Source organism: Rhea pennata, chromosome 3, assembly GCF_028389875.1.
Source record: "Rhea pennata isolate bPtePen1 chromosome 3, bPtePen1.pri, whole genome shotgun sequence".
NCBI classification, from domain to species: domain Eukaryota; kingdom Metazoa; phylum Chordata; class Aves; order Rheiformes; family Rheidae; genus Rhea; species Rhea pennata.
In genome coordinates, this window is record NC_084665.1 from 16781474 (window position 1) to 16804484 (window position 23011).

At 36.3% G+C, this 23011-nt stretch overlaps 1 protein-coding gene across 3 annotated transcripts in view; it reads left to right on the plus strand.

Moving 5' to 3' along the window:
* LOC134138276 (neurexin-1) overlaps positions 1 to 23011 on the plus strand; it is a 463858-nt gene that overhangs the window by 76222 nt on the left and 364625 nt on the right. For all 3 annotated transcript variants that reach the window (XM_062571701.1, XM_062571700.1, XM_062571702.1), the window contains one exon: positions 18464 to 18586. In XM_062571701.1, coding sequence (XP_062427685.1) covers positions 18464 to 18586 — 123 coding nt within the window. The remainder of the gene's footprint in view (positions 1 to 18463; positions 18587 to 23011) is intronic.

Below are 23011 nucleotides of genomic sequence, written 5' to 3' on the forward strand. Positions count from 1 at the left end.
TTCTTCATGCCTGTCTTCTTGGAGAGAAATAATAGCTGTTTCCTTTCATGTGCAACATGCTTCTGCTCCTTGGGAGTGCTTGGGGCAAGGTCTGACTTGACCTGACGAATAAGAAGTCTTTCATTTCTGTACAAATGAAAAAAACAGTTACTGTGCTTCCCCTTCCATTCTGGGGTTTTTGTTTTAAGGTTGACTCTTCTATAAGTATGAAAAGCATGCAGCATATATTTTTAGAATTCTCCCTTGCACTCACAGGCTTGGGAGTTCTCCACAGATACAGAATCTCAGGTAAATATCCTAAAAGTCATAAATATTCAGTAGGTTTTCCCCAGATACTGATACATGTTAACACTCGAAAATATTTCTAAAAAAGTCATCTCTGGGGCTGAAAAAGGAAAGAGTTAGCTGAGAATGTGAAGGAAACCGGCAGAGTCATTGCTGGTTGGTTCTCAGTGGCTCAGCGTAGCATTCTTTGTGCTGCAGAATTTCACCTGTCATTTAAAAAGTTCAGGACTGACATTTACTTAAAGGGATGCTCTTCTAGTTCTCTTCCAATCTGCCAGTCCTGCTCTTGCATTGCCCATCATTTCAAATTTTCTTACTAGAAAGTGGATGGAGGCTTTTTTGTCTGTATGATTCCTTCCTTTCTTCTCCCTCTTTTCATCCATCTGCTTTTTTTTCCTTTAAGTCCCAAATGTATAACGGATTAAATAGGGGTCTCAGTTATCAAACATAAAAATAATAGTAGCATATCTGTAGCATTTTCAGGCCACAGTGCTGTGCTCTGCAATAGCCAGAGACACCCAGTAAAACAAAGCAACAATAAAAACCTAAATATATGGTTATTGAAGTGAATTTGAAAATTCATACAATAAGGATAGTCACCCTAATCATGAGAAGGTCAAAAAACGTCAGGTTTACAATTGAATGTAGACTTGCTTTTTAACACTATCACAGAAATATTCTCCCAAAAAAAAAAAAAAAATGTCTTTTATATTTTTCTAAAAATTAGAGACTTCCCAGTTGTGGTATTTCAGTATCATCTACTTCTAAGCTTTATAAGGCCAACCATAGATAGTTTTCCATTTTTTGTTTATGTAGGGCTATGAGAGTCAGGTTCACGCTGTGGGTATATATCAACTGTCTATTTGAGAACTGGTATGCTACCAAAATATTATTAACTGAGCCCAGGGGCATGGCCTACAGCTGACTGAAGTTGTTCCCTCAGAACCTTCAACCTGAACTCTTAAGGGGAATGAGGAGGAGATCCCCAAAATACTGAAAAGGACAAGAGGATCCTGGAGGATAGGAAAGCAGAGATTGCTGCAAGCGTGCAACAGCTTGTTCTGCCAAGAGACAAACAGCCTCCAGGATATGCTAGATTTAGAAAAATAGATTGTCTTGAATTAATACATCTTGATTTACATGAAATGAAATTGTATGTTTAGCTCAAACTGGTCCTATCCAGATCTTTCATAAAAGGGCTTTGCAGAAGAAATATACTGGGCCTTTCTACTTTTTTAATGAGAAGAAAGAGTTGAAGGCAAGTTTTTAATGTATAAAATTTCTCTTATTCTATTTTTGTGATTTTCTTATTCAGCTTCTGAAAAGTAAGATGACTTAATCAGATTTCTGAACTGATGATTTAAATTAGCCTAACAAATTCTTTTCTTCATGCAGAGACTGGCTATTATAATGTCATCTTGTAGGGATATTGAAGAATAATGTTCTCTTCAGTAGTAGCGTAGCAATTGAACACTTTTCTTCTGGAGAAGAATATGTAGAAGCTTCTGTAATATCATACTTGTGCTAGTAAACTGGGCTGTAATGGCACTCACTTCACAATAAAACTTTGTTATCAGCTGGCCCAGTAGAACCACATAACTACTTCCGTATTATCTCTTCTTGACAACTTTAACAGATTATGATCAGAAGAGGAGGAACATGAGATGATAGTATTTGCAGATACAATAACATTATTTAGAAAAATAAAGCAAAATGCAGCATGTAAAGGTATTTGGGAGAGTTTCATAATGCTGAATGGCTGGAAAATAAAATGGTAGGTGGAATTAAATATCAGTAAGGACAAAGCAGTTGTACAAGCTAATTCATGCTGTAATATATAACCTTAATTCTGCAAGTACAGAATGGGGTCTGTGTTAGCTGTCAGTATTAAGCTGAAGAAATTGTGCAGTCATTGTAAATGGTCCTTGAATAACAGGTCAGTGCTCAGAGGTGACCAGAAATCCCAAGGAATGTTAGTAACTATGGGGAAAGGAAGTAAGGACAGACCAAAAAGCAGCATTATGCTGTTGTGTCCACAGCTTGAATGCTGTGTGCAGTCTTAGTTCCCTTTCCTTGTGATGGACTTAAGTAGAAAACAGAGCACTACGACAAGGACAATCCAGAGCATGGATTGGCTTTCATATATGGAGTAGCTGCACAAGCTGGAAAAAAAACCAGATTCCTGAGAGGATCTGGGTGTATATTTATAAAAGATATGATTATACAGCCATGAAAAGCATTAAGTGAAATGGATAGCATGAAATGGCTGGAATTAGCAGTGAAAGGAATAAAACACAAATATATCATCAGCTGAGTACAGTCATTCTAAAGTTTATAATCAGATTCCATAAAAAATATTCTATTATCAGACTGATGGCAGCAAATAATTCAAGCAAGTATTTCAGTAAATTCTTAAAAAGATAATGGACTAATTCATTTAGCTACTTTGTACTTTGTGCTTTCTACTAACTTGTGAATAATTGTTTTGGCTTTTTGACAAGCGTGCTCTGGCAACAAATTTTGGTCTGTAGCTCTTTCATAAGGAAATGTTTGCTAGTATTTACTCTTCAGAAATAATAATATTAGCTCGGCATCACTCAGTTGGTGATGTTTCTATGCTTATGCTCAGATTGGAAATAGTATCAGATTTCCTGTATAAGTACCTTTATTTGCTTTCCACAATGTTCTTTGTTTCTTAAGAGTCCGTGTTTCATAAGAATAATAATGTTATGATATGCATTTGTTAACACATTTGTGGAAAACACCTAAATTTCTTTCCAAAGAAATACTGCAATTTTTCTATTAGTGGACTACAGTTCTAAGAGTTTTTCTCAGGTGATAGAAACTTAAGAGTTTTCTCCAACAGATCTATTTGAAAAGATACTAAAATCATTATTTCAATTCAGAAAGGATTTGAGTGTATTAAGAATATGCTTTGGATTTTTTATGTGTAGGATGCCTTACTGAATCAATGCTGTGGTGCTGAACTCTGGAGTTTCTCAGAAAAACTAAATGAACTGCCATCTCTCTGCATGTACATACTGCTTTTTTTTGGTAACCACATGAAATATTCACAGTTGTCATTACATCATTCTATCCCAATATACTTGTAAAGCATTTGTATACTGAATGCTACTTTGTAAAAATGAAATGAATAGATACACGTAGTAAGAAATAGGGAGAGGACAAATATTTAGATAAAATCAGAGATAGTGAGATTTGAATAAGTTGTCAGAAACACAACTGGTGAGCATTGCAGTAGGTCTAAAATATGTTATGGAAGATTGCAAAGTCTCCTTTCTGTTCCTCTCATATTAATTAAAAGATATTATGAATAGAAGACTAGATTATGAAAAAGTACATCCAGTGTCAGTGAGAGTCTGATCAGATCCTCCTTCTCAGTTTTTCTTTTGAGTGAGGGAATCAAGTGGCTTAGGTAAAGCTCAACTATATCTGATTAAAAAAAAAAAAAAAAAAAAAAGCATACTAAACTGAAATTTGATACATTCATACATTTATACTGCTGGAAGTCAGGAATAAATCTCTGATAACCAATTATTTTGCTCCTCAAGCAATAAGATGACAGTAAGATGTGATCATGGATAGTAGTGTGTACATGTGCACAGAGCCTTTGTCTGTCTTTCTTCATATGTACTGTTCTAAAGCAGAAGTAGTGTTCTCTGCTCCTCTGCATAAACACAGAACCTGGTTTCTGAGCCATCTGTGACATTTTGATAGCCACTCCTTTTTTGTGTTTGCAGAAAATATTGTGTAAGTATCTATTAGTTTTAGCTGTATGACTGTTTCAAAAAGGTGGGCTATTTCATCAGTGCACTTCTCTGCAGCAAGTCATCATTTCAGTCTTGATGAAGTCTAGCAAGCACTTAACTGCAACGTTATTCTCCATTAACACGCTAAGAACAGTTAATTCATTTTTCAATGTACTTTTCTGAAGAGCTAATAGTATTAAAAACATCTACTGAGAGCATGTCACTAATGAGCAGTTTCTTACGTTAAAAACACTTTTTCTGAATCTAGTACATTTTGCATTTGTGTCTATTAAAATGCATGAAATATCCATCATAACATTTTAAGTGCTCAGCAGCTTATTACTGGAACTGCATAACTGCTTCCTTATTATCTTGTCTTGATGATGACTTTATATCGAGGTAGCTGTTAAAATTTCCATCCAGCTACATTTCTCTTTTGGATGACATGTCAAGAGGTTAACTTATGCTCCCTTCCAGCTGATTTCTAGGCCTCAATCCATCAGACAAGTCACTTCAAAGGAGGTATTAACTCTGTTACGTTGAGACATCAAGATAAAGTTGGCTAAAGTTGGCTTTCTGAGATACAGTCCCCTTTGGGAAATGTGCAGAGAATTCTTCAGCATTTATTTGTCTAGGCAGTTCTGAAGAAACAAGGCACAAGATGAAGACCAAGACATGGAATGAGGAAAAGCTATTAAAGAAAACAGGGAGCTGTGGTTAATGTAGCTTGAACTATTTTTTTAACGATTACTTCTCATTCATTTTATATTCTATGAGTTTTCCTCCAGGAATTGAAGTGCATTTATGTAGAATTAATATTCTGTTAGTTAAAAATTCCTCTCTATCTCCGTACCTTAAGTCTTTGCTCACTAATAGTAAAATCTGTCTGGAAGAGAAAGACCAAATAGGTAAGTTAACACTTCTGTCTTTTAGTCACATGCCATGAACTGTTTATGTATGATTTTGTTGAAATCAGGTCAGAAATGACAAATAACAAGTATAGTATGTTTACAATCATGCAAGTAATTCTAGTTTTACTAAAAATTAAACACTACAATTGTGAGGATAAGTGAAGATTACCTATTGAATTTATGGCCTGGTAAATTGTCCTTGCATTTATTTCTGCATGAAAGTACAGCAATTTGAAAGCAAGTATGCTGTTTTTTATGGGGGAGTGGTGCAGATGTATACCACAGGAGCTTTCAGAGGAAGAAGTTTCCTTGTATCTCGAGTTACTAACATTTTGCAGATGACAGAAGATACTTATGAAGTCAGCTGACAAGCTGATCAAGTATAACTAAGAGCAGCACTAGCTAGAGAAAGCTACAGCATGGCTGCTTGATTTCCTAAACTGACATAAAACAAGATACACCTTAACAAAGTGCAGGTAGGAACTTGTGTTAAGAACCTGATTTATTTTTTCAGTGACTCAAATTTGTCATCTGCTGACAGTGAACACAGTCAGAGAGATAATAAATAGTAAAAGAGCATTTGAGATATTCTTTCAATGTTGAAATCAGTTCCAGCTACTCAATTTACAAAGTCTTTGTTTTGTTTTGTTTTTAGTTTTGCACTGGCATGCAAGAGACAGACTATGTAACAAGCAGGAAATAAGAGGGCAAAAGGTGCTTGACTGTCTTTTGTTAGCATGCAGGTGTCACAGTTAACTATAGCTTCATTTGGAGACCATAAATAAGTAGATGCTTGGGATAATGATAGTTTAGAAGCAGCAGAAATGCAGCTTGAAAAGTTTGATGCAGAAGGCAGATTAGTATCACCAGAAAAAAGATTTCATTTGAGGAAAAGAAATATATATTGGTCTTCTGGGTAAGAAATCCCTTGAAGAAAGCTTGAAGAGTTACAGTAAGTTTAACTTTAATAAAATGCCAAATTAAACTTATTCAGACTGTCTCAAACAGTCTCAAACAAAAGAGCTATTTGAGACAGCTGAGTAGTTTTGTTCTCAATAAAAATCTTTATTGGAATAAGTATATAGTAGTTTTCTAAATCTTATTTTAAGCCCAAGTGTCCTGTAAAAGTTGACTTAAAAAATCCTATTTGTACAGGGAAGAAAAACTCCCTGATTATTGGTATTCAGGTTGGATTCTTACAGGTAAGGGGTATCAAACCTAACTGCTCTCAAAATCAAAAGGAAAATTTAAAGAACATTTCTACAATTTTAGTCTGCAAAATTTAGGATTTTTTTCTTCTATATAAGGATGATTCAGAAACTTTATTAATATGTACTATTCATCCTTTCATGATACTGGAGCATTTAAATCTTAAGGTATATATTCAGTGTATATGTTACTCTCAGTATACTAAGTACCCTTCACTGTGTCCTGTATCATCAAGAATTTCAGTTATTTTTTAAATCCTGGATGCAATCTGATGTAGCTGAACTGATGGTTCTCCAGAAGTTGTAAAGGGCAAAAAAACAGTCATGAATTACTACACTGTAATGATGACACTTTAGAAGACTCAAACTCAGAATATGAAGGACATCGCATAGTGACAAAGGAATGTACAAATCAAGAGTAATGTGTTTCTATGAGTATTTTGAGATATAGTTTAAGATTATACAGTAACAGAAGCTTAGACCTTGTATGTCCTCCCTTCTGTAAGTCAAAAAAGATGAGATCAGTCCTATACCCATTAAAGTTATGGGAGCTGTTGTTTATAGAACAAGGATTACCCTTTGTATTCATCTGTTTGTAGTTTTTGAAAATAACCTTAATTGTCTACTTTGGTGCTCCTTGCTTGACTCCTGTGTATATATATAGAAGCATCCAAGAATAAGCAGTCTCAAGAAATTGTGTGGATTTTGATCCATAATGAGTGTAAAAATATTTTAAATCATTCAAATAATAACAGTTGCAAATCTTTAACATTATTCTCTTCACTATTAACTAACTAGGCTAAATGTTTTAATTCACTTTTTTTGTTTTAAAAAAACACAAAAAGGTATGAGGATGAGACTTAGTTGTTTACATATTTTAAAACAGTTACGCCTTGGGATGAAGACACCTGTAAATTAAGAGGGACTTATTCTTAAAATAAAGTCACAGTCCAAATTTTTTTTTCCTTTCTGTTGCCAACTAGCTGTCAATCTGCTTATTCTTAAACACAGTGTTCAAGATACAATGGTAAAATGAAATATTTACAAGTGTTCTTTTCTGTTATGTTCATTTTTGCCTAAGTATAAAGGTAATGTTGTTTATAAAAAGGTAAATTATGGATAAATGTACTTAAAATCTAGTTACTTATATCTTAAAGTGTTCTCCAGAGTTTTTACAATCTTGGTTTGATATAAATGGGCACAGTCAATATCCGAGTCAGAAAGACTTAATGTGTGTTCAAAACTGTTTCTGCCTTTCAGTTGCCAGTTATAATCTAACCAAATTATTACAAATATTCCAGTTCTCTCAGGAAAATAATGAAGTGCACAAACCTTCTGTGCACAAATCACTGCAAGTTATGTTATTTTTCCTTCATTGGGATTAAGTGAAAGAAAGAGGGCAGTCTTTGTAGTAGAAACGGTAGCATAGATTTTTCTGATCCATGAAGCGTGCCTCCATCATCAGGCTACACTTAGAGATCTATTAGTGATAATTATACACTCCTGTTACCTGCAGTAGCACTGTACCTCATAGTCTTTATTGCATTTATTACCTATTTCACAGTTCAGGAAGTGAGGATCAGTGATTAAAACCCAGATATTCAGATAGCCATCTCCTGATGAAATCATTCTTCCAAGCCAGAACGGCTCCCAAGTCTCTTTTGTTCAGAAGAGACATCAAGAAAGCTGAGGCACTGTTCTGAATAGAAACCTTTAGAGATGATGTCTAAGAAAAAGGAGCTTGCAAGTGAATCATTCCCATTTCTTTGAAAGCTTAGAGGAATAGTCTCAATATTTCAGGAAACCTGGGACAGGATGTATATGCATGTACTTTGTGTTTTTTTGTGTCTTTGTGCCTTTGTACTTTGAGATTTTTGAGTAATCAAGCCAAAAAAATACCCCATGACTCTGTTGACTAAGGTGAAAATCTATCTCCTCTTGAAAAACAAGATAGTGAACTTCAACTTATCTTAGGCTCTCTTTTTTTCCCCTTAGTTTAAGTTTTTTCCCTTTGTTTCCCACAAATCACTACAATTGATGGAACTCTATATTTAGAAAGAATTAATGAATATTGGACACCCCAAGTTGCATTAAAGTCATATCAGAACAGTGAATATTTACATTAAAAAAAATGAATTACAGATATGGTTAAAATTAGGGTTCCATATTAGTCTTTACACAAAAGTTACCAAGTAAGTTCTTGTGGTTTTCAATTATATTTCTATTATAGGAGTTAAAAAGGCAAACAAAAAGAAGATGACAAAATGAATTAACTGTATTTTTTTTCTTCCAGATTTACAAAGCATTTTGTTAACTGGGAGTTGTAGGGAATCTTTTTACTGAAACAAAATTTCAGAATAAGAAAGATCCCTATGAAATAAACATATTGCACAGGAAAATTTCAACAGTGTAGATTAATAAAATTTTCCATTTTACTCTTCCTTGTGGAATATATTGTTTTACGCTGGATCCTCCCAATAGAGTATATTTTGATTATCAAGTCAAATGACTGTTTTTTCTGTCTTATTCCATGTTAGTCTGTGTCTAGGTGAGTTGTTGCAGTGATTTAGTGTGGGTCCTTGAAGCCCCTCTGTGGCCAGGCATCCCAGTTGGTTTCCCGTACTGGGATGCACTCTGGTCTTCTCTTAAGCTCGACTACAGTAGCCTTCTGGACCCGGAAAGTTAGAATACAAAAGCAGGCTTGTGAAATAGCTGCCTTGATAGTGAACAGCACTGGAGTAGCTTAGAGGCAAACTGAAGCCAAACACCTTGATTTGAAAGTGTTGAAGCACCTTATTTTGTCAAAGCAAAATGTTTAAACATGTCCAGATGAAAATTCTTAGAATTTTTCATTGTAGCAGCAATATCAAACTAAGGCAAAAACAAATTAAGATTTACCGAAAGTCACACAGGTCATTTCTGGAAACAAATGTCCTGAAGTCCTAGGATTTGGGCACAGTCTAAAAAGTTTACCATTATGCGAGGTAGGCTTTGACCTTATTACTTCTGCCACATGATCTTTCCAAGTGCTGTTGTTAGCCTGCAGTAAATACAAGGTAGATAACCTTGCATTGAAACTTAAAATTTACAAAGGCAGTTAGCATAGAATTGTAGTGTGCGGAAAGTTCACACTAGGCTTATCTAGAGCAAAGTTGTCCTGTTTCTCCTGTTTCTCATTCAGCATAATTTCTGAAAACTTGCCTCAAAGTGTTCAGCAGTGAGCTGAAAAAACAACAACCGTATGTTTCGCGTTATTGACTTTACTGTGCTTTAGTTCAGGGCCTCAGGGTAGATTCATAAAACCTTTAGTGCTGTTAGCACATTTTCTCTGATAGTCATATTCCTTAGAGAATGGTACAAAAGAGAAACTGCACTCTTATTAAAATACAGGGATTTAGCTGACTTCTGTTTTTTAGCTTTCAAAAGATACTTTTCCTTCCATTATTTCCAGAAGAAGGAAATGTACCTATCCTTAGGGTTATTTGTTTCTCTTATTTAGATATTATTTACAAAACTAAATTAAAATGCAGCTGATTCCTATATGAATATTTTAAATAAAGCAATGTATTGAGAAATTCCTCTGAACTAGGTTAGAGAATTAATGATGAAATAATAAAATCAATGTTAGCTTTCATGTTGTGCTCTAGATTCTAGATTTTCATGTTTGCAGTTTGAAAATCATTTTTTTTAAAAATATGGCTCAGCTAATATACCTCCGATTATTAACAAGAAAAGCGTGCTTCAGATTTTGAGTGTGTGTATGTATATGTGCGTATGTGTATATATGTACAAATATATATGTGCATATAAATTGTGTGTGTGTGTGTGTGTGTGTGTGTATATGTATACTACATATATTTTTGATGAGGCAGGAGAGTCTGGAGACCAAGACTTTCAACTCAAAAGTTTACTACTTCGTGGTCTTTCTTTCACCATCTTAGTGAAATTAGGTAGTGGTTTTTGTTCTGTTTAAAGTGAATAGGCTTTCATAGGACAAATGTTTATTGTTGGCACCTTGGCACACAGCAAGAAACCTCAGATTTAATTTAGTCAAATTATTGCCAGTATATGTTTGTTCTGCCCTCACAATTTGATCCACTGCCTCTGTTTAGATACTTAGGTGTCACCAGCAGTATAATATCTCAGAGCTTGAAAGAAGTTAATGGGTAGCCCTATAGCAGCACAAGTTGGACGGCTTGTTTATGGCAAAACGTATGCAGGTTTGGAGAAGGTGAATACTGACCAGCCCACATGGTGGGCAAGTGGCAGGGGAGGTAACTTAGCAGAAAAGGGAAAGAAGGAAGAGGCAAATATAAGAGAGAGGACTGAGGGACAGTGAGAAACAGGTCTAAGAAATAGGAAGATGGCAAAGGGTCATCAAGAGAGTAGGTGCTATAAAAAATGCCTGTCTCACCAAATAATATGTACATTCTCTGTCTTGTCGATTACTGGCTTTCTGCAAGGAAGGAACGTAAGAGGAAACATCACAGTCTGAGCTGAACCTGAAAAAGAAAAGCAAAAGGAATTCAGGATGCCTGCAATATATAATATTGCAGAATATATATATTGTTATATTCTGTGGTAATAGATGTATACATATGTATATCTATGTAAATATATATATATATTAAACAGATGGATACAGGATTTAAAGGAGGATAGAAGTAAAGATCAGTCAGCACTCGTGATTCATCTTAAAAAGCTGTGAAAAATGCAGAACAAAATATATATGTTTAGTGTGTATATATATGTATGTTCAATATGTATATATATTCACATACATAGATGCACAGACTTTTTGTGAATGTGTTCATGCATTTGTTCTTTAAGTGATTCAAGCGTATTTTCCAAAAATGGCTCCTTCTACCTAACTTTACGTTGGGGGAGGGGAAGAGGAGGAAAGGAATAATAGATTTGTGGCAATGGCTAGAATTTTTTTTGTTCTCAGACCTGGCTATGATACTGGATGCCTGGAATGGTTGTTTCTTTTTTATGCACCTGTGGATATTTCATCCCTGGTATATTCGCTGTGTATGTTGGTTTTTCTTTCTAGTGAACTACATCAATATTAAATGCAGCCTGTTTCCTGTTTCATCATATAAAAGAAGCCAGTAACATTTCCCTAAGTATTTTGCTTAGCTTTCTGCCTTTGTGTACAAGGATGCAGGTAGAGAAAGGAATTGAATATTGTAAGATATTTCTGTTACTCAGAATAGTAAGGGAAAATCTATTTTGCAACTGGAATGATTAAGGCTAATGAATCTCAGAATCACAGGATGGTTGAGGTTGGAAGGGACCTCTGGAGGTCATGTAGTCCAACCTCCCTGCTCCAGCTCGGTCACCTACAACACAGTGCACAGGATCATGTCCAGAAGAGTTTTGAATATCTCCAGAGAATGAGACTCTACAACCTCTCTGGGCAACCTGTTCCTTGTCATCCTCATGGTGAATAAGTTTTTCCTTATATTCAGGCAGAACTTCCTGCATTTCAGTTTGTGCGCATTGCCTCTTGTCCTATCACTTGGCACCACTGAAAAGAATCCAGCCCCATCCTCTTGATATCCTCCCTTAAGGTATTTTTAGATATTGATAAGATCCCCTCTCAGTCTTCTCTTTTCCAGGCTAAACAGGCCCAGCTTTCACAGGCTTTCCTCATAAGAGAGATGCTCCAGTCCTCTAATTATCTTCATAGCCCCATGCTGGACTCTTTCCAGTAGCTCCATATCTCTCTTGTACTGGGGAGCCCAGAACTGGACACAGTACTCCAGCTGTGGCCTCATCAGGGCTGAGTAGAGGAGGAGGATCACCTCCCTCGACCTGCTGATGACATTCCTAATGCACCTCAGGATACCATTGGCCTACTGGGCTACAAGGGCACATTGCTGGCTCACGGTCAGCTTGTCCCCCAGGACTCCCAGGTCCTTCACCTCAGAGCCGCTTTCCAGAAGGTCAACCCCTAGCCTGTCCTGGTGCATGGGGTCATTTCTTTCTATATGTAGGACCCTGCACTTGCCTTTGTTGCACTTCATGAGGATCCTCTCTGCCCAATTCTCCAGCCTGTCCAGGACTCTCTGAATGGCACCACTGCCTTCTGGTGTATCAGCCACTCCTCTCCATTTGATATCATCACCAAACTTACTGAGGAGGCACTCTGCCTTCATCCAGGTCATTGATGAATAAGTTGAGCAGGATAGGACCCAGTACTGATCCTTGGAGAACTCCACTAGCCACAGGCCTCCAACTGGACTCCACACCACTGATGTCAACCTTCTGAGCTCTGCTTTCCAGCCAGTTCTCAATCCATCTCGCTGACCATTCATCTAGCCTGCAGTTCCTAAGCTTCCTTATGAGGATGTTATGGGAGACAGTGTTGAAAGCCTTGCAGAAGTCAAGGTAGACAACATCCACTGCTCTCACCTCATGTACCCAGCCAATGAAAGATGCTAGTGGCTCTAATCTCCTTCATTTTAATTTCCAAAATGTCTTTTTTTTAAGTAACAAAAGTACTCTGAACTGACAATACTTTACTCAAATTGCCAAAAGCAATTTGGCCTTTAATAAAGCTATTGTGGGCTGGAACATCAGCAGTCAAGCAGTGCAGATTGATGTGTTTTGCTTGATATGATTCAGTGAATGTACTGTTCTTGTAGAAGTTGAAGCTTGAACCTATTAGGAAGAAAAGTATAATTGACGAAGTTTCTTTGACCTGCAGTAAGATTTTTTTAAAGTTAGTTTGCCAGTTAGTTTTAGATGATAAACTGGTACACATCACTGATCTCTTAAAAACAAAAAATTTATTACATTGGTAAGAAACATGCATAGTCAGGCAATTTCACAGGGGATACAGATGCAGCATTTAAAATATTGTTGAGCAGTATTGTAATTAACTTTTTAAATTCAAGATTACAAATGAGTGGTAGAGAAGACCAAAATTGTTTTGTCAGCCAACCGCCATAGTAAGGATAATGAAGATTAAGAGGCCTTTCCCTGTTTGCTGGTGCTTCTGCACCTGATCGTGGAGGAAATCTCTCTGAATTTTCTGCATGCTGCAGACTACTGTCTGATAGAGATTCATGATTCATCACATAGTTTGCTCAGTAGCTGTGAGACTAGCTGCTTGCTAGAATGGAAACCTAGATTATAGGCAGGCTAGATTTTTGCTGAAAAGCAGAGTAAATGAGATTGCACACATATTCACACTAACTCACTCAGGTTTTCTCAGACCCACCCAGCGGCTTCATTTTACAGTTCAGCTTGCTGTGTAGACATATCTTAGCTTTAAGAGACGCCAGGTAAAATCCTGGCATCTCTGACTGCAAAGTAGTATTTTCTGTTAACATCAGTCATGTCAGGTTTACATCCTTTTTGTCCACTTTTTCCATCAAATTTCAAATGGAAAATCCTACTTAATACTGCTTGCTGTGATATGCGTAGTTGTCTGTTAGCAAACTAGCCTGAAACCATTGATGTTTTCTGTATTAGCCTATAAATAGCAATTATATTTTCCTGTAGCTAACTTGGGTTACACAGATTAGTATAGTATTCGCTGTTTTACTAGTCTTGATTTACTTTTTCTTGCTTTCTATGCTTTAAGAGTTTCAATGTCTACCTTTGATCATAGAATTTAATGCTCCAAGCAAGTCTGAGTGGTATTTTGTATATGCCTTGGTAGTGGTGGATGGCATAGCAGGAGCCGATAGTAATTACTATCTTTGGTTCAGGTAACTGGTTTTGAATGTGTTTTAGTTCAATACCAAAAGCTGGTGCATTGTTTCAAGATAAATGTTTGTTTTTACAGTGCTGCTTTTAAATATTTGGTTAAAAGATCTCCCAAGTACAGCAAGATAAAATCTGTGAGAGGAACAGTAAGCATGCATATTGCTATCAAGTTAACAGATCTAGCCAAAGTCAGCAGATTTTCAGTGCTTACACTAGGCTGAAAAAGCTTATTACTAGCCGGTAAAGAGAACAGGAGTCTTTGGAGTGTTTAGTATATTGAGCCCATTGAAAATGAGATTTTGTCTTGGATGTTCTTATTTCTTTTCCTTAAATTTAGAAAGGACCAATGGCAGTTAGGTTCTAGATGAGGAGCTGGAAAGAACTTGAGATAATTTAGGATTTTAAAAACCTTTTCTTTGCATGCCTAAAGTAGGGATATAACTTAAGATGTTTTGGGCTTTATATTTTATGTGAGCTATTTCATAATGAATTGCATCATCAACATTTGTACCTCTATCAGCTGGCTGCATAGTTTGCATTTTCCCATGCAAAAATATAGCTCTACAACCAATTACCTGGATATAAATGTATATTCAGATTTTACTGATATGGGCAACTGTAGTCAAATTTGTCGAAGCCAGAAAAGTGCCTATATCTGTTTATTTGATTCTATATATTCTTTCTAGAGATGCGTAAAATTTATCGGTTACTTAAGCCTTTAAAATAGAGAAGGAGCTGAATACTAATCTTGATAATAAAACTCATATTTAAGGAAGAAGAGGTGCTTAGTGGATCTTTGCAGGTTACTACCCTTCTCTGTCTGAAAGGAAAGGTTTAAGATACGATACTGGTAGATAGTAAGATAAGATATTAGTGTCTAAGAGACTGAGTAGCTCAGGGAGTGAGTGAGTGCTGGGTGCATGAAGCAAATGAACTGTGTGGTATCATAGGAAGAGACACAAATGCGTTCCAAGGGAAGCACAGCATGATAAATACATTGAAGGACACAAGAACTAGAAGGGTAGTATCAGTCCATAGAAAGCACAAGGATCCATTTTAATTTATTTAGGGCTCTTGATTAAAGAAAACAAGAAACAAACCAAAACCCACCGAAACCAAAACAATATTATGCCTATTCTTATTTAAATACAGCAGCACTTTCTGTTGGTATTTTACTGATATAAATGGAATTAGATAAGTGTGAAGTTATAATAAAACTGGAAAACTAGTGGTTGAATAGATTTAAATTTGTCATAGAATCACTGTAAACTGCAGCACGTGACCCAGGGCAGAGTAGACTGAACGAACTGTTATGATCTGAATAATACGACCTCTGAACTGATTTCAGGTCAATATATTTGAAAGTTAGTGAGGAAAATACTAATCTAAACTATATTTAAAGATAGCCAGTGCCATTTAATAAAATATGTTAAGAATTTCTTCCTGCAAACCTTGTGCTTTTGTATGGCATCAGAGGATTTCCATGTGGTGTTGTGTCTAGCTGTGTTAAAAAGCTGTGTTTACACATTTATAAAATTCTGTTCTAAATAAATACAGTGTTCACTAGGACATTTACTACTTCTATATGCAAAGCTGTGTTCTTGACCTGGAATGAGCCCAAGCCCTGCGTGTTCTGGATAGGAGTGAAAGGCATTCAGCCTTCCCCATCCACCTGTCCGGCTGCCAAGGAAAACTGGAGCTCCTTTGCAGAGGTGTAACATGGATATGGCAGTTACACAATACCTGCACAGTGGATCTTGCTATTTTTTGGTTCCTTGTACTTCCTATGACAAGGCAAAAACTTCTCTCTTCTGTTGAGACCAACTTCAGGAAAGGAACTTTCTTTTCCATACAAGGTAGCTAATTTCTGCAAGGCCAGGGCTATTTTCAGGACCTTGTCAGCACTGCGTGTTATACCCAATTTTGGCCCTTTCACAGCCCTTTCACCCTACTTCATCTTAATCCAGTTGTGGAAAGTCAGGGTGAGGGAAGCAGGCTTGTGGCTCTGATATCGTTTATATTACAGACAATTTACAGTTGATGGACAGCTCAGAAACTGTTCCTAATTGCTTTTTGGGGATGTAACACTATTTAACACGCTGTGCTAATACCCAGGCATTGCAAGCGAAGGTGGATCACAGGTAGTTCTGACCTGATTTTCTGCTCAGAATACAGTTACAAAGGAAGCAGACTGATATACGGAAAAACACAAATTTAATTTCAAAACAGAAAGGGTTTACAAGTCCCTAAGCATTTAAAGATAGTAGACATATTTATCTATATTAATGTGAGTAGCCCTGTTGGATCAGATGTTTATATACACTGACTCCTTTACATGAGAGGGATGCTACAGAGAGCTGTTAAGGAAAGAGCAAATTAAAATTGACTATACTTTCAGATCTCTTTAGAGAACTACTGTGAGATGAGGGAGAATAAGTAGTTCAACTCGGAATTAAAAAAAGAAAAAAATTCACTTGGGCCCAAAAAACATGACAAAGGGTTAATATGTTTCAAATAATAATAAACAATGATTTTCCAGGAAGTCTTTTGACTATTATTGGGAATTTTACTCATGTTACTGAAGCATTTTTGCAAATCCTTCCCTTGTCTCTGAGATCTGAGAATTGTTTCCCTTGAAGTCCCTGCAAAAATATAGAAAAACAGAAGTTGCAAAAGATCATGGTTCGCTATATCTGTATTACTATATCCAAAAAGACCGTTATTCACTTAAGATTAATGCAGAATTGGTCTTTCTTCTGTCAAGGAAAGTAAACATCTAAGAAAAAGAATAATTCAGGTAATTGACACCAATGAGTAGATGTACCTCTGTTTCTGCTGGGTTTGCACATCTTTTCTAGGGTAGTGTAAATATATAGGATTGACCATTGCTGTCTTTGCTAAAGCTGTAACTGGTATTTTTATTCTTGGGATTCCTTATTAGACTCAGAATAACAAAGACAAAAATGGGTTGAAATCTCAGTTAAATATGCTGCTATAGCTTCTGCTCTGTAGCTACTTTACAAAGAAGGCATGTCAAGCTTTTAGTGGCTTTTTCCCTCGTGCAGTCCTGAAGTCAGATAGGCTTTGATTTTAGACAGTGTCCTAAGTACCCATTTATTAATTGACCTCTTCCACCATGTTTAGCCAGCAGTAGATGGAAAGGAATTCAAAAAGCCAAAAAAAAAAAAAAAGGGAAAAGAAAAAAAGAAAAAAGGAAAGGAAAGGAAAGGAAAGGAAAGGAAAGGAAAGGAAAGGAAAGGAAAGGAAAAGAAAAGAAAAGAAAAGAAAAGAAAAGAAAAGAAAAAAGAAAAGAAAAGAAAAAAGAAAGAGTTTCAGACTGTGCATAGGGCATAGATAATCACCTGGAAAGATGCAGTGGATATAACAGCCTGACTGAATGTAACCTAGATATTTTCATTTGCAGTGTTACTTCCTTTTATGGTTTTCTTTTAGCTATCAGCAGCCTTTATTATGCCACAGGAACTTCAAAAAGGCCGGGCTCTATCATGCAAGAAAGTGATTAATGAATTGCAGGTTAACTTTCCCCCGTGGGACAGTCAGCACTCCGGCGCAGTAACTCAGGGCTGGGCACGGCTCCGCTGCATCCGTTCTGCCCTTGGGCGGTCAGTCAGTCTCCTACTCGTATCAGTGACAGTCCTCAGTCAGGATCGATCTCACTCTCATTCTCTCTCTCTTTGGTCAACAGACAATTTTCAATATCATTTTATTCTCAGACATTTATTCCTAGATATTAGACATATTTTATTTCTTAGATATTTGTGAATATTTTCATTGTTGCAAGTACATTGTAGTTGCAAGCACATATATACACACACACGTATATATACACACACATATACATATACACATACATATATAGATATAACAAATATTTGTTACCCTTCTTATCAAAGAGCAGATTATGTGAAAGGTATTCATGATATGAGAAAGGGAAGTATGGTTTGCAGGTCAGTTAACATTTGAAGGTTCTGGATATGAGAATATTAAAAAGTTATCTAGATAATGAAGTAATAGAGGATCTTCTGAGAAGTGCAAATAAACAAGCTGAGAAACTGATGTAGGTGAAGAGCAAATTAATTCACACAATTACTACTTATACCACTCTCCCAAAATATTTTTAATGAAGGACTAAAAGTCCAGTATTGTAAACCCCTTGCTGAAGTTTTCTCTCTCGCTGCAGTAATTCCACTCTTAAGGGATTGCTTATGTGATTACGTGATTGCAAAGCGAAAGCTCAAATCTTTACCAGCATATTTGTTTTTTAAAACGCTTAACTAAATCTGGGTTGACTGTGCCTATTTATGACAGCCTGGTTCATTAAGTGTGAATACACAGTGCATTTATATAGTTAAATATAAATCAGAAGTGTTTTAACATAGTAGCCTTATGTTTTAAGTGTTGCTTATACTTTGCAATTTTCTTACTTGATATGACTTTTGGTAAGTTTTGACATTTGCCCAGCCAGTTTCTCTCTCTCTCTCTCTCTCTGTGAGGTTCACATGTAAACTGATTTAAAGATTCCATAATGACTGTTTGGCATATCCTACAGGCAAAGGTCCAGAAACCCTTTTTGCTGGCTATAACCTCAATGATAATGAGTGGCACACAGTACGTGTGGTTCGGCGAGGAAAAAGTTTAAAGTTAATGGTGGATGACCAACAGGCCATGACAGGTACTGTGGCGTTGCGACTTTGTGTTACTGGGGGGAAACACAAAACAAAAAATGGCAGAACTAAAATGCCTTTTAGTAGAAATGTAGAAACATTTTCTGTTGTCTTGCGTGAGATCCAAAATCCATATTATGCATCTTGAGAAACTACCACTGCAAATGCGTTTTTACACTTCGTGTGAATTTTATTCTAACATGGCTATTTAAATTAATGAAAACTTTCATGCTGACTTAAATGAATGTTTTTATACAGTAATTGAAGAGAAGTTGTTTGATACATCACTAATAAGAAGGCAAGTGAAGTAATCTTGGCAACACACTAAACTTAAACTAAGATTTAATCCCTAGGCCATCACTGTAAGTGAATTTCATAAATGTTTGAAGGATATTCTGTCATATGTTTTAAATCTTACATCAACTGTTCTAAATAAATAAATGTTAGGGAAGACGTTTTCTTGTATATGAAAACAGCAGTTGTGGTGGCGGGGGGAAATAGCATGAATGCTAGAAGATGTTACAAACATATTCATATTTTGTATCAGAAATGATAACAAGAAAAGTTTTTTTGACTTTGTTGTGTCAAGATGTATATATATTGTTAATAGCAACAGCCGTGGCTACTAGCACTGATTCCTTGCCCAATGTAATGTGCATATTTTTTTTTACTAATCAGTTTTTTGCTTTGTTTTCAGGTAGTGTAAAACAGTTTTCATCTTTTGCCTTATTTTTTGTTAAAATAGTAACAATTTTAATTATTTTTAAAATGCAAAACACCTTGTTTAGTAGTCCTTTTTCACCCTCAAGGCCATGTCAGTGCTGGAAAAATCATTGCAAATATCTTAAATCGTATAGCTGTAAAAATACATTTTACACAATTATATACTACTGGTAGATCTACTAAAGGTGAAACAAAAAATTTTTTTGTGTATGTGATGATAATTTGGGTCCCTCTCCTAAGAAGGAAGATGGCCTAAAATGGTTATTTTGTTAATGTGAAAATAAAAATACAACAATGGAGCACACACATTTTAAAAAATTTCGTCATCTTGCTGCTTCAGCTAGCAACTAAAATCACCAACTTCGTTTTGGGATATTTGCTAGTTAGAAAAAGCTATTTGAAACTCAATAAAGTACTGTATCTAAAAACAAATGCAGATTTCCTGTTCTTCTCAAGGCAGAGTTTTTATTTAAGTGTAATACAGATTACAGACCCTTCAAAAAAAAATACTAGTTTTAACTTGTAATTCAGTCCCAACTACCTGCCCAGAAGAGCTTAGGAAAAGCTCAAAATGTATTTGAAGGATTAAGGTGAAAATGGAAGGATTCTATCATATATGGTGTAATGAGGTGAATTAATAAATAAAAAACATAGGTCTGCAAATTATTGCAGTCATTCTTCACTGTGTATAACTATAGCTATAATTAGATCTCATGGTGTTATTAAATAGCTGTTAAAGCCAGCAAGAGTTTAGTCGCTTCAGTTGCCTCTTCCTCAAGCAGAAGTGTTGCCCGCAAGTCAAGCTTTTGGTGCAACACTTGCATTTTCTTTGTGGAGAATCTTTTTAGTCGTGCAATACTGTGCAACTTTTTTGCAATGCAGTGTATTGCCAAATCCTTAACCGACTAAAGTTTCTTACTCTGATCTGGTAGAAAATCAAATGTACACCATACGGTTTATGGGGAGTGGCTGTGAATTCCCTGAAGGAATAGTGGAAGTGTTGCCATGCCAGACTGGAGCTCTATCTTGCTGAAAACTGCCTTAGAATTTTTCATTAGATGCCCCAACAATCAGAAATGTGGTTAAATATAATCTGGTACTTATTCATGTGAAAGTATTATTAAAAGATTATAGATAACATTAGCAAGAAGGGACTTCCCCTCAAAATGTTCCAGCTTTTTCCCCTGTACACTGTTTTTTTATATTTGTTTTAATTCCTTCTGCTATGCCATATATGAAAAAACCTGTCAGATTCATAAAGCTTAAGCTAGAAAGGAAGCTATTAAATAATTCAGTCTGAATTTCCATCTTTTTATAGGTTAGAAGCTACCAGCTACTCATCTGTGCATCGAGCTCTCTATAGCTGCATGGTTAAATAAGATCTTTTGGAATCATAACTAGCTTTCACTGGAAGTTATATAGGTAGTTTTGAACATTTTACTCAGAGTAAAAGAGTTTAAGTACACACTGCCCTCGTACACTTTATTTTTTTTCTAGAAACATAAAATAAAAGTGGAATGAAGGCCATATTACAGTTGGATAGGATTGGAAAGGGTATCTAGCTTATGATTTGTGAACAGAATTCACTCGGCCTTTTGTATAACGATCCACAGCATTACATCAGGTAATGCATTTTGTGCACCAACCTGACAAATTTTTTTAAAAAATACCCAACTTGAAAGTTGGTATATATAAACCACAATCTCTCTTTCTTTCTTCATAGCTGTAGTTGCAAATACTGTGGAGCATTAAGTGACATCTCAAGTTCTGTTAGTGTTTTTGTACAGCTAAAATGCTAGGAGGAGGTTTGGGATGTGAGCCCAGATTTCTGGAACTTTTTTATTACTATGCTCAAGAAAGAAATATTTTTCAGGTAGTGAGCATAGTGAGGATACTGTGCTACAGGGCAAAGCTTAGTGGATTTCTGCCATGACATTTATGCAATGCCATCTGAAGTGATATAATACAGGAATACATAACATTTTCCCCTAAAACAAGATCCTCAGCTCTCTCTAGCCATGACAGTATACAGCTACTGGCCTTGCAAAAGGTTAAAGATTTAGTGCTTTTCAAGGCAGCTCTCTGACTCATTACTGCAAGGAGAGCCCACATTCACTAATATATCAGGACAACTAAAATCTTCAGAACTGATGTGTAGAAATAAGTAGATCAAGAGGGCTGTTTTGGGGGCCCCTCTTGCAGTGGTCAATCTGTGTGACTGCAGATCCCATAGGTTCATGGTGTTCAAAGGTATCATCAGTAGAATCTGATCTTGTATTGAATGCACGTGCATTTATAAGCGTGCTACTCATAAATATTTATCATAAATTATTAGCAATTTTCCTTTCCATCGTTGTGATCTGAATGATACAAACCTTGCAGAGCTATTTTCACTCTTAATTTCACTAGTATCCGTACTTGCATCTCAGTGCTGAGGCTGAACCAGTTTGTAAATCTGAATTCCTGGGTAAACCCCAAATATCTACATTCATCTTGCCCTTATTCTTTCACTCATCACACACACAGACATTTGCTTGTGAAAGTTATGAAAGGTGCAGTTGTCTGAGCCTGCCTCAAACAGAGTTTTCTGTACCACCACTAAACATTTCCAGTCTGGGTCAGGGCTCACAGCCTCCTCGAGTAGTATGTTCAGGGAAACATAGAGGAATTTGGCCTGTCCACACTCTTTCATTGCAGCTGTGGGGGCCTGTACAGAGCAGCTCGACACCAGTACTTGTTCCTGTGAGTGGGTTTGCTTTTCACCCTTCTTTGTACTCCCTGAGTGACTCAAAACAGCAAAGGATCTATCTAGCCCATGGTTCATAAAAGGTGGATTAAGTGTTAGAATTTATTAGTAATAAAAGCTGTTTTGTCATCATGCCCACACAATGTGACCATGAGTCAGCCTTGCAATGTCACTGTCCCAGTTCTTTAAAATAAGTACAGTAGAAAAAGTTGTCCATCTCTAAATATGTGCTGTATTAGAAAATGGAGCTCTTTAATGGACAAAAAAATGTTGGTCTACTCTAATTTGGTCTGCATTTAATAACTGACTACATGAACTACATGAATTGCTCCCAGTGTGCGCTAGCAGTATAGATCCTTTCCTTCAGACTTGCTATACAGTCCAGCAAATTTCAGGCTTTCTGCGTTGCCAGAGTCCTTGCCTGACTTAGAAAGACTGAAAGTTAATTTTGAGGCCTTGTCTGTTATATGTGCTCTGCAAGCCCTTTTCAGGACAAGAAATGACACTGGCCCTTGCTGCAAGCTTTCTGCTTCCTGCCTCTCTTGGGCCGTCGTCCCCACCCCCAACCCCGGCCATGGTTTTTCGATATGATAAAAAGCTTTCAAAGCAAGACTCTGTCTTGCTACGTGGGTTGCAACAGACCAGTGTTACTGTACCTAAGATTGCTTAAACAGGAAGCCTTTCTTCCTTTTGTCAAATAACTGCCCTTCAAGCTAAAGACATGGAGTAGTATCCCTAACTGTTATCCCTCTATTTGCCATGAAACTCTAACATTGTATTTTTAGCTCTTAGTTTCACCCTTGTGTTCTTCATGTTGTACTAATTAATTACACTTGCTTCTGGTAAACTCCAGGTCTGGTTGAGTGTAACCAACACCTGGGATTTCATTGGCATATTGATAGATTGGGTTATCCTACATTCGTCTGGAGTTCACACTGCTGGCCGTATCCAAACATACTAGCAA